Source organism: Budorcas taxicolor, chromosome X, assembly GCF_023091745.1.
Source record: "Budorcas taxicolor isolate Tak-1 chromosome X, Takin1.1, whole genome shotgun sequence".
In the NCBI taxonomy this organism is placed as follows: Eukaryota; Metazoa; Chordata; class Mammalia; order Artiodactyla; family Bovidae; genus Budorcas; species Budorcas taxicolor.
Window position 1 is genome coordinate 144,945,230 of NC_068935.1, and position 12,584 is coordinate 144,957,813.

The window sequence follows — 12,584 nt, forward strand, 5'->3', positions numbered from 1 at the left end:
CATGCCCTTCTCCAGGGGATCTTCCCAACTCAGGGATCAAACCTGGGTCTCCTGCATTGCAGGCAGATTCTTTACTGTCTATGCCATCAGGGAAGCCCTTCACGAGGTATATGCTTCATGTCTCATTTAAATACTGAAAGTAGAAAGTGTTAGTCGTTCAGTCCTGTCTGACTCTGCGACCCCATGGACTAGCCCTCCAGGCTCCTCTGTCCATGGGATTGTCCTGGCAAGAATACTGGAGTGGGAAGCCATTCCTACAACTCCAGAAATTAGCTAAAAATTACCTTCAGAGGAAAAAAGCTCCATGTTCTTCATTAGCCTAAAATGACTGCTTAATTACTGATGGTATTAGATTTAACCTAACTGATCCAGATATATCTTTTAACTGACCTATAATATAATAATACAGGGGTGCCCAAAGACAGCTTGAGGTTGAGGGCCCTCTTACAGTAGCTGGACAGAGTCACAGTAGAGATGACAGGACAGCTGGGCAGATGGGATCAGGCCCTGGAGGCGTGTCTGATGTCAACCACCAGATTTCCCCAGAGAGGCCCACGACTGGTCCAGCTCAACCTGTGATGGAGCGTGTTCTTCTTGAGGAAAAAGTCTGCACTTCAGGACCACTGTTATGTATCCCACGTATTTGTGCTAATATACAATACTTGGGCTTCCCTGATAGCTCAGTTGGTAAAGAATCCACCCGCAATGCAGGAGACCCCGGTTCAACTCCTGGGTCGGGAAGATCCCCTGGAGAAGGGATAGGCTACCCACTCCAGGATTCTTGGGCTTCCCTGGTGGCTCAGCTGGTAAAGAACCCGCCTGTAATGCAGGAGACCTGTGTTCCATCCCTGGGTTGGGAAGACCCCCTGGAGAAGGGAACAGCGACCCACTGCAGGATTCTGGCCTGGAGAATCCCATGGGTCCATGGGGGTCGCAAAGAGTCGGACACGACTGAGCGACTTTCACTTTCATACAAGACTTGTCTTTTTCTGACTTACTTCACTCTGTATAACAAGAGTTACACATCACTACACATCACTACAAATGAAACCATTTTGTTCCTCTTTATGTCTGAGCAATATTTCCTTGTATATAGGTGCCACAGGCTTCCCAGGTGGCTCACTGGTAAAGAATCTGCCCATCAGTGCAAGAGACATGGATTTGATCCCTGGGGTGGGAACATCCCCTGGAGAAGGGAATGGCAACTCACTCCAGTATTCTTGCCTGGAGAATCCCATGGATGGAGGAGCCTGGCGGGCAGCAGTCTACGGGGTCACGATTTAGCAACTAACCCAACAACAGCAACATATATGGGCCATGTCTTTACCCCTTTATCTGTTGATGGACATTCAGGTCGCTTCCGTGTCCCGGTTATTGTAAACAGCACTGCAGTGAATACTGGGGTGCGTGCGTCATTTCGAATCATGGTTTTCTCAAGGTACAGGCCGGTAGTGGGGCTGCCAGATCATATCAGTGCATGTATGCAGAGTCTAGAAAAATGGTACAGAGGAACCTACTTGCAGGGCAGGAAGAGAGACTCGGATATAAAGAACTTGTGGACATAGAGAAAGAAGGTGTGGACATCACGTGGGAAGGGGAGCATGGGGTGACCAGAGAGAGAATCACTGACATATACGCACGACATATACACTGACATATATACATGACCATGTGTAACACAGACAGTTAGTGGGAAGTTGCTGTATAGAACAGGGAACTCAGCTCCGTGCTCTGTCATGACCTGGAGGGATGGGACGTTTAAGAAGAACGAGACATGTGTACAGATATACGCTTCAGAGAGAAGGGAAAATATCTCTATGTGTACTTAGACTCTTTTTTTCCCCCCAAATAATCCTCTATTTTCCTTATGCTCATTATGCCAAAATCACTGCCAAGTCAACAGAGCCTGTTTCTTGTCTTGACGGTTAGCTCTCTGTGAATGCCCTCTCTCCACAAACATCCAAGTCCAGAGTTACTGGCAGCAGAGAGGTGACTTCAGCCCTGGAAAAAAATGCATCGTGTGAAGGTTAACGTGCAAGCGTCCTGGGACTTCCCTGGTGGTTCCACTGGTGGAGAATCTGCTTTGCAGTCAGTGTAGAGGGTTGCAGGTTCAGTCCCTGGTCGGGGAACTAAGATCCCCCATCCAATGGATGAACTAATAAACCCGTATGTTCTACAAGTACTGAGCCGGGATGCCTCAACGAGAGAGGCCCTGTCCCACAAACTATACAGAGCCCTGCACCCCCCAAGCTCTGGAGACCACACACCACAACAAGGGAGAATCCACATACTGCAATAAGGAGCACTGCACTGCACCTAAAGATGCTGTTAACTAAGACGGGACACACCCATAAATGAATAAATATAAAAAAAATAAATCGCAGGTATCTTTTAATCATTAATCATGTATGCTGGCCCTCTGGAATATTCCCCTTATTCTCGGTGAACCAGGCATACTTGAAATTCACAGTGACTCTTCACTGCTTTCACACAAAAAGCATAATTTATAGCGCCTCTTTTAACCACCTCACTTTTAAAACAAAAAGGTTTTGCAAATGGGTTTTCCACAATCATTCTAACAGCATCCTATTTTTATGGTAAATGAAAATATTTAAAGAGCAAATGATCTATAATAACAGAAAAGGTTTCCTAAGAGTAGACTGTTACAAACTTGAGTGGTGTGAGATTTTGGTAGAAGTCATCCTTTGTGGCTTATAATAAAAAGCATGGAAATAATAAAACTCAGATCCATTAAAGAAATGTCAGTCTGTTAAGAAAGGGAAAACAGCAATTATTTTCAATTTGAGACAGTAACTGTGCCAGGTTTCCAAGGATCTTAGGGTGAGAAAAATGGAAAATGGGATGGATTATACAGACTTCAGATAAGAATGTTTCCAACAGGAAACTGGAGGGATGTGGTGCAGCTATGCGGCTTCTGGGACACCTGAGTTGTCATCAGTGTAACAATGGACTTCTGAAAATGTAAGTAAGGACTTGGGAAAACGCTCAGCAAACACTGAATTCAAAACCAGCAGTGCAACAGTACCAACTTGATGTGTGACAGCAAGAGAGATTTCTCTTTCTGCTTGTAATAAATAATCCTGAGTGAGTCTATTTTTCTCTTCAAATCACACCCCAAAAAGTAACCAAATGCTACATCTCTCATAGTATACTTTGATGGCATCCAAAACTTGTACATAACACAACAGCATCGGTTTGGCATGAAAGAAGTTGGTCACGTCTGCACGAAGAGTCAAGTAACGCTTAGCATACTAGGGAGTCAAGTGCCCTAGAATCTGCCTATGAAGGCAAACTGTTAAGTCAGCTAAATTGTTTGACAAGCCTCATCCCGGTCTTTTGGAAGAGGGCAATCTTAGCCTCTAGGATCTCAAGTGAAAGTGAAAGTCGCTCAGTCATGTTCGACGCTTTGTGACCCCCCATGGACTATGCAGTCCTTGGAATTCTCCAGGCCAGAATACCGGAGTGGGTTGCCTTTCCCTTCTCCCAGGGATCTTCCCGACCCTGGGATCAGACCCAGGTCTCCAGCATTGCAGGCGGATTCTTTACCAGCTGAGCGATCAGGGAAGCCCAGGATCTCAAGATATTATTCAAAATACTGAAATTCCCTGCAAACACCCTTCTTTTTTTTTTTTTTCTAACTTAAAATTTTTTATTTTGTATTGGGGTATATGCCAATTAACACTGTTGTCATAGTTTCCGGTGGACAGCAAAGGGACTCAGCCATACATATACATGCATCATTTCTCCCCCAAACTCCCCTCCCATCCAGGCTGCCACATGACACTGAGCAGAATTTCCTGTGCTGTCCAGCAGGTTCTTGCTGGTTCTCCATGTTAAATCCAGCAGTGTGTCCATGTCCATCCCAGACTCCCTGACTATCCCTTCCCCCATCCTTCCCCCTGGGAACCATAAGGTTATTACAGAGTATTGAGCAGAGTTCCCTGTGCTGGACAGCAGGTCCTTGCTGGTTCTCCATGTTAAATCCAGCAGTGTGTCCATGTCCATCCCAGACTCCCTAACTATCCCTTCCCCTATCCTTCCTCCCTAGCAACCATAAGTTCATTCTCTGTGAGTCTGTTTCTGTTTAGTAAGTTCATCTGTATCATTTTTAGATTCCACATATAAGGAATGTCATAGGACATTTCTCCTTCTATGTGTGACTTACTTCTGTCAGTGTGACACTCTCTAGCAAACACACCTCTGTTCTTGGATAACGCAAACAGAAAAACCACAATACTCATGCATGCATTGTAGCTTTTTCAAGGGTGCCACCCCTGGCCTATTTCCCAAAGATTTAAACACATTTACTCCTAGGAAGCCAGTAGAGCCTCAGCGGTTTACTCACGTTGGAGAAAAACACACCATAAAGTCCCTGAATTGATGACGGCCTTCCTACATGTTCAATTTCGGCAGGATTCATATAACATAGCCATTATTTTGTAAAGACTTTTTTTTTTAATGTGGACCATTTTGAAAGTAATCATTGAATTTGTTACATCATTGCTTCTGCTTTCTGTTTTGGCTTTTTTCACCATGAGAGGAATGTTAGCTCCTAGACCAGGGATCAAACCTGCACACCCTCCATTGGAAGGTGAAGTCTTGACTACTGGACCACCAGGGAAGTCCTGATAATAACTTTAAATGGAGTATAATGCTTTTTATTATATATATTGTATTTACATATTTTATTATATATATTTATATATGAAATGCTTTATTACATTTATTTTATGTATTTCATTATTTTATTATATTTATAAATATGTAAATATTCATTATATTTATGTTTATATTTTAATATGTATTCATTCTATTAAAATATATTTTATTATATGTATTATATATTAAAATAGATTTTATTATATGTATATTCTATTTTAATATAGTCATTCTATTAAAATATAGTTTATTATATTTATTATATTAAATATAATATACTTTATTGTATTTATATTTTATGAGTTGTGTCCGACTCTTTGCGACCCCATGGCCGTAGCCTACCAGGCTCCTCTGTCCATGGGATTCTCCAGGCAATAGTCCTGGAGTGGATTGCCATTTCCTTCTCCAGGGGATCTTCCCGACCCAGGGCTCAAACCCAGGTCTCCCGCACTGTAGACAGATGCTTTACCGTCTGAGCCACCAGGGAAGGCAAGGGTGAAGGAAGAGTATTATATTTTAATATATAAGCTATTAAAATATACTTTATTATATTAAATATAATATATTGTATTATAATATAGTTGATTATATTAAAATATATTTTATTATATTAAAATTCTGGTCCCATCACTTCATGGGAAATAGATGGGAAAACAGTGGAAACAGTGTCAGATTTTATGTTTTGGGGCTCCAAAATCACTGCAGATGGTGACTGCAGCCATGAAATTAAAAGACGCTTACTCCTTGGAAGAAAAGCTATGACCAACCTAGATAGTATATTCAAAAGCAGAGACATTACTTTGCCGACTAAGGTCCATCTAGTCAAGGCTATGGTTTTTCCTGTGGTCATGTATGGATGAGAGAGTTGGACTGTGAAGAAGGCCGAGCGCTGAAGAATTGATGCGTTTGAACTGTGGTGTTGGAGAAGACTCTTGAGAGTCCCTTGGACTGCAAGGAGATCCAACCAGTCCATTCTAAAGGACTGATGCTAAAGCTGAAGCTCCAGTACTTTGGCCACCTCATGGAAGAGTTGACTCATTGGAAAAGACTCTGATGCTGGGAGGGATTGGGGGCAGGAGGAGAAGGGGACGACCGAGGATGAGATGGCTGGATGGCATCACTGACTCAATGGACGTGAGTCTGAGTGAACTCCAGGAGATGGTGATGGACAGGGAGGCCTGGCGTGCTGCGGTCCATGGGGTCATAAAGAGTCGGACACGACTGAGCAACTGAACTGAACTGAACTGACAATATACTTTATTATATTATGTTTATTATATTCTATTATATTATTATTATACTCAGTAGTTTTATATTGAGTCACGAGGTTGTATACCAGAAACCAATATTGTAAATCAACCGTACTTCAATAAAAACATGGATAAACATTCACATGAACGATTCACGGCACCACAGCGTGAGTTCACAAATTTTCAGATGATTGTGTGACGCAGGGTATTTCTTCCTGCAGCTCTCTGTTTCCTGGCCATCGTCACGTCTTTGACCGATACCCTCTTCCATGTGCACACACAAGCCGCAGTGAGGTGGGCGCCCCTTCGCCCCCGCTCCGCCCTGCTCCTCACCTTTGTACAGAGTCTTGGGCACCTGGCACGTATGCCCGCAGCCGTTGGAACAGCACTTCTTAACCCCGGAGCACTCGTCGTCCGCGTCGCAGCTTTCCACGCAGGCGGCGGCGAACCCGCTGGCCTTCTCTGGGGAGGGGCAGTCTCCCTGCTTCACCGACAGGATGTACTTGAGGAACTCACAGCTGGTCACGCACTCGTAGTTCTTCTTGGGGAACAGAGACTGCGAGAGAGCAGAAATCCTTAAATTAAAGACTCATGGGGTCTGATGTCCACGACATCAGAGAGGCAGGTCAAAATTCTGAGGCAACTTCAATGTCCTTCAACGGAGGGATAGATAAAGTGGACGTGGAACACGTGGAATATGTCCATATACAATGGAAGACTACATGTCATTAAAAAGAATGAAGTCATGTCATCTGCACCAGCATGCACGGACCTAGAGATTGTCATACTGGGTGAAGCGAGTCACGCAGAGAGGCAGAATCATTGTATGACACCCCTCCTGTGAAGAATCTAAAAAGAAATGATACGAACGAACTTATGTACAAAACAGAAATAGATGCAGAGGCTTAGACATGAACTTACGGTCGCTGGGTCAGGGGGAGGATGGGGGAAGGGATAGTCAGGGAGTCTGGGATGGACATGGACACACTGCTGTACTGAACATGGAGACCCACAAGGACCTGCTGTCCAGCACAGGGAACTCTGCTCAATCCTCTGTGATAACCTGATGGTCACCAGGGGGAAGGATGGGGGAAGGGATAGTCAGGGAGTCTGGGATGGACATGGACACACTGCTGTACTGAACATGGAGACCCACAAGGACCTGCTGTCCAGCACAGGGAACTCTGCTCAATCCTCTGTGATAACCTGATGGTCACCAGGGGGAAGGATGGGGGAAGGGACAGTTAGGGAGTCTGGGATGGACATGGACACACTGCTGTACTGAACATGGAGACCCACAAGGACCTGCTGTCCAGCACAGGGAACTCTGCTGAATCCTCTGTGATAACCTGATGGTCACCAGGGGGAAGGATGGGGGAAGGGACAGTTAGGGAGTCTGGGATGGACATGGACACACTGCTAGATTTAACATGCAGAACCAGCAAGGACCTGCTGTCCAGCACAGGGAACTCTGCTCAATCCTCTGTGATAACCTGATGGTCACCAGGGGGAAGGATAGGGGAAGGGATAGTCAGGGAGTCTGGGATGGACATGGACACGCTGCTGTATTTAACATGGAGAACCAGCAAGGACCTGCGGTCCAGCACAGGGAAATTTGGTCAATACTCTGTGATAACTTTATGGTTCCCAGGGGGAAGGATGGGGGAAGGGACAGTTAGGGAGTTTGGGATGGACATGGACACACTGCTGGATTTAAAATGAGTAATTAACAAGGACTTACTGTCCAGCAGAGGGAACTCTGATGGGAGGGGCGTTTGAAGTAGGATGGATACATGCATATGTTTGACTGAGTGCCTTTGCTGTCCAACTTGAAGGTATCACAACATTGTTAATTGACTATACCACAAAAGAAACAAAAAGATTAATAAAAAATAAAATGAAACTATGGTTACTCCTTTTATAAAAGTGATGATCATCTCATAAAGTATCTTTTGTGTAAACTCCTATTTTCATATACAGAATATATTTTAGAATTTAAAAGGCTATCTCAAATCCTTTCTGGAAAAAATGGAATGTAGACAGATTTAATCATCAATACTGTCAAAATGGAAAAAGAGGAGGGATGTGCGTATTTGTGTCTGCATGTGGGTAAGGAAGGAAAAAAAAAATCTTGCTCCATCAGATTTTTCCTTTAATTGTTTACAAAATAAATGTACTTGCTTTCTTTCCCTCTCAGTCATGTCTGACTCTTTGCAGCCCCATGGACTGCAGCCCACCAGGCTCCTCTGTCCATGGAATTCTCCTGGTCAGAATACTGGAGTGGGTTGCCATTCCCTTCTCCAGGGGATCTCCCCGGCCCAGGGATTGAACCCAGGTCTGCTGCACTGCAGGCAGATTCTTTACTGTCTGAGCCACCAGGGAAACCTCAAAGAAATGACGTGCTGATTTTCTAAAGAAGTATAAGCCATGAACTGTAACTTTCTATTATACCCAACAGATACACATCAACCACACACACACACCCACAGACTATGGTTAATCCATTCTGAGTTCTGACACTGTAAACTTAAAGTACAAATTTAATGTACATGTCCTCAGTACTCTGACAAATACCAGGGGAAAATTTCACCCTCTTTAATGCAAAGCGTGGAACACTGGAGGCACTCGGTGGAAAAAGTACAGTCCCAAGGTTTGAATTCAAATTGTAGACGTCAATAAAATTGATTGTTAATAATCAGATATAAAGAGTCGGACACGACTTAGCGACTGAAGGGAAATAACAATCATGTATAAAATTTGAAAATAATATGATCTGACTGGATTAAAATCGCATCTCAACTCAAGAACTATCCAGGTAAGGCAGAAAAAAGGCCACATTTTCAATACTGAAGTAGCAGAAATCTGTAGCTAATTAAAAAAATATAACTTTGTACAACATTTAAAGCATTATCAGTTCTTAAGGCTTTTCTCTCTTACTCAATTTCACAGCTCACTGTTCTCTTACTTTCGAGATCTGCTTTACTTCACTGGCTTTTGAAAAAGTTCTAAATTCCAGTCCAAATCTAAGGAATCAAGGAAGCGTGCAAAAGGATCGGGAACAATTGTGGAGTGTTGGCCAAGTTTCCTCTTACAGCAAAATGTATACATTACATGGGCTGAAACAAAGCCGTAAAGTTACCCAAATTGCTGGCCCCTGCAACACAGGCTGAGCTTTGCAAGTAGAAATGATTTTATTCAAGCTGGCAAGTGTTTACTGCTGGCTAAGTTAGCAATCACAGGGACTTAAGTGTGTATTATGGTATAATCAAATCAACTGAGTGCAAACTTGTTCACATATGAAAACGAGGTGTAACTTGGAATCAGAAAACAAAGAAAGAGCTCTCTGTCCACGTGAGTCTAATCACCCATGTACCAACCATCATGCCCTTGAACCAGGACAGAAGAGAGACCGCTGTCTCCTCCTGTTGCTAGTTTACTCGCCGGGCTAACAGATCAAAGTTAAAGACAAACACAGTCGGGGAGACAGATCTGGAACGTTTGTTCCCACTGAGAGCGAAAGCAGAATGATCAGGAAGTGAAAGTGTTAGTCGCTCAATCCCGACCGACTCTTCGCAACTCCACGGACTGTAGCCCCCCAGGCTCCTCTGTCCATGGGATTCTCCAGGCAAGAATCCTGGAGTGGGTTGCCATTTCCTTCCCCATGGACTGTAGCCCCCCAGGCTCCTCTGTCCATGGGATTCTCCAGGCAAGAACACTGGAGTGACAATGTAGGGCAAAACCAATACAGTATTGTAAAGTAAAAAAATTAAATTAGCATTAAAAATTTTTAAAATAAATAAATAAAAAATAAAAATAAAAAAGAACACTGGAGTGGGTTGCCATTTCCTTCCCCATGGACTGTAGCCCTCCAGGCTCCTCTGTCCATGGGATTCTCCAGGCAAGAATCCTGGAGTGGGTTGCCATGTTCTCCTCCAAGGGATCTTCCCGACCCAGGGATCGAACCTGCCTCTCTTACATCTTCTGCATCGGCAGGCGGGCTCTTTACCATCTGAGCCAGTACGGAAGCCCTGATCCAGGCGGACGGCAGGACTATTTGCTACTTAGTGAGCTAAGTCGCCACAGTTACCATGTGAACTATTGTTTCATCAATTGCTCCAGAGTGTAGCCGCTGTGAGAAACCCTTAACAACATTCCTTTTTAAAAAAGAAAATATATAAAAATGTTTTGAGCGTGTCATCTAAATTCAAGTTCATGGTCTTCTCAGTCTTTTTATTTAATTCTCTTTGATTCATGTGTGTGTCAGTCGCTCAGTCGTGTCTGACTCTTTGCAACCCCATGGACTGGAGCCGGCCAAGGCTCCTCTGTCCACGGGATTCTCCAGGCAGGAACACTGGAGTGGGTCGTCACTCCCTTCTCCAAATGACCATAATTTGCACAATAATTTGGATCTTCCAGTGGATGTGAGGGTTGTTCCATGCAATTAAATACGTCTCCTTTTTGAGAGGCTTTCACAAACGTGATTCTGCGGAAGGGTGATTGTCTTGAGGTCCATGGAAAAGCGTTGGGAAAGTTCCTGTCTGCGCTGGAGCTTTCTAGACTGGTCCCTGAGCTTGTCATGTTGCAGACGAGATGATGAGGATTACGAGAGACTGGGCACACAGACAACTGGGCAATCCCGTGCAGAGCAGGTCACACCAGCTACTCAACAGGACTGGACCCACGGACGTCCCTTTTGCTTCTCCACTGCTACAGATTTCCTGTGTGACATTTCCAGATTCTTCTGTTATTCTGACCAAAATGCTACAGAGGCCAGAGCAAGAGTTGCTTCCCCAGTGATATGACCACCCACGAGTCTCCAACGTGCCCCCCTACGAGGCCCAGCCCTGAGACCTCTAAGGAGGGAATTGGGCCCCCTTGTAACTTCTAAGAAACCGTCTGTAGTCTTTGAACTTACATGAAGACCGTCTCACACATCTGTGGATTTAATAATCTTTCAGAGGCGTTCTACTGAACAGTTCCACTGTTTACACGCACTGAAGGCAAATTTTTATGTTCTCTGTCAATTATCTTTCAGAATTTCCACAGTTTATTGTGATCCACACAGTCAAAGGCTTTGGCATAGTCAATAAAGCAGAAGTAGATGTTTTTCTGGAACTCTCTTGCTTTTTCCATGATCCAGCAGATGTTGGCAATTTGATCTCTGGTTCCTTTGCCTTTTTTAAAACCAGCTTGAAAATCAGGAGGTTCACGGTTCACATATTGCTGAAGCCTGGCTTGGAGACTTTTGAGCATTAATTTACTAGCATGTGAGATGAGTACATACCAGACCACCTGACCTGCCTCTTGAGAAACCTATATGCAGGTCAGGAAGCAACAGTTAGAACTGGACATGGAACAACAGACTGGTTCCAAATAGGAAAAGGAGTACGTCAAGGCTGTATATGGTCACCCTGCTTATTTAACTGCTATGCAGAGTACATCATGAGAAACGCTGGGCTGGAAGAAGCACAAGCTGGAATCAAGATTGCCGGGAGAAATATCAGTAACCTCAGATATGCAGATGACATCACCCTTATGGCAGAAAGTGAAGAGGAACTCAAAAGCATCTTGATGAAAGTGAAAGAGGAGAGTGAAAAAGTTGGCTTAAAGGTCAACATTCAGAAAACGAAGATCATGGCATCCGGTCGCATCACTTCATGGGAAATAGATGGGGAAACACTGGAAACAGTGTCAGACTTTATTTTTCTGGGCTCCAAAATCACTGCAGATGGTGATTATAGCCATGAAATTAAAAGACGCTTACTCCTTCGAAGAAAAGTTATGACCAACCTAGATAGCATATTGAAAAGCAGAGACATTACTTTGCCAACAAAGGTCCGTCTAGTCAAGGCTATGGTTTTTCCAGTGGTCATGTTTGGATGTGAGAGTTGGACTGTGAAGAAAGCTGAGCACCGAAGAATTGATGCTTTTGAACTGTGGTGTTGGAGAAGACTCTTGAGAGTCCCTTGGACTGCAAGGAGATCCAACCAGTCCATTCTGAAGGAGATCAGCCCTGGGATTTCTTTGGAGGGAATGATGCTGAAGCTGAAACTCCAGTCCTTTGGCCACCTCATGCGAAGAGTTGACTCATTGGAAAAGACTCTGATGCTGGGAGGGATTGGGGGCAGGAGGAGAAGGGGACGACCGAGGATGAGATGGCTGGATGGCATCACGGACTCGGCGGACATAAGTCTGAGTGAACTCCGGGCGATGGCGATGGACAGGGAGGCCTGGCGTGCTGCAATTAATGGGGTTGCAAAGAGTTGGGCACGACTGAGCGACTGAACTGAACTGAACTGTCAATTATCTTGGACAATCCTCTTGGATTCGGTTGAAAAATATTACTGGTCTGAGTGCAAATGAGAGAACATTTGGCATCTCTACAAAAGGTGTCCTCTCACATCTTTCAGCATCACTTACTAAGCATTGATGAGTTCAGTGGAATAAAGACAAAAATGCTTACAGGTGACAGAAAATGGCGTCAGAGCAAGAAAACGTGTCAGTGTCAGTTGCTCAGTCGTGTCCAACTGTTTGCGACCCAGTAGACTCTAGCCAGGCTCCTCTGTCCATGGAATTCTCCAGGCAAGAATACTGCAGTGGGTTGCCATCCCCTTCTCCAGGGGATCTTCCCCACCCAGGGAGCAAACCCAGGTC

At 44.3% G+C, this 12,584-nt stretch overlaps 1 protein-coding gene across 1 annotated transcript in view; it reads right to left on the bottom strand.

Moving 5' to 3' along the window:
* ANOS1 (anosmin 1) overlaps positions 1-12,584 on the bottom strand; it is a 221,523-nt gene that overhangs the window by 60,089 nt on the left and 148,850 nt on the right. Inside the window, exon 4 of the mRNA XM_052663363.1 lies at positions 6,264-6,486. Coding sequence (XP_052519323.1) covers positions 6,264-6,486 — 223 coding nt within the window. The remainder of the gene's footprint in view (positions 1-6,263; positions 6,487-12,584) is intronic.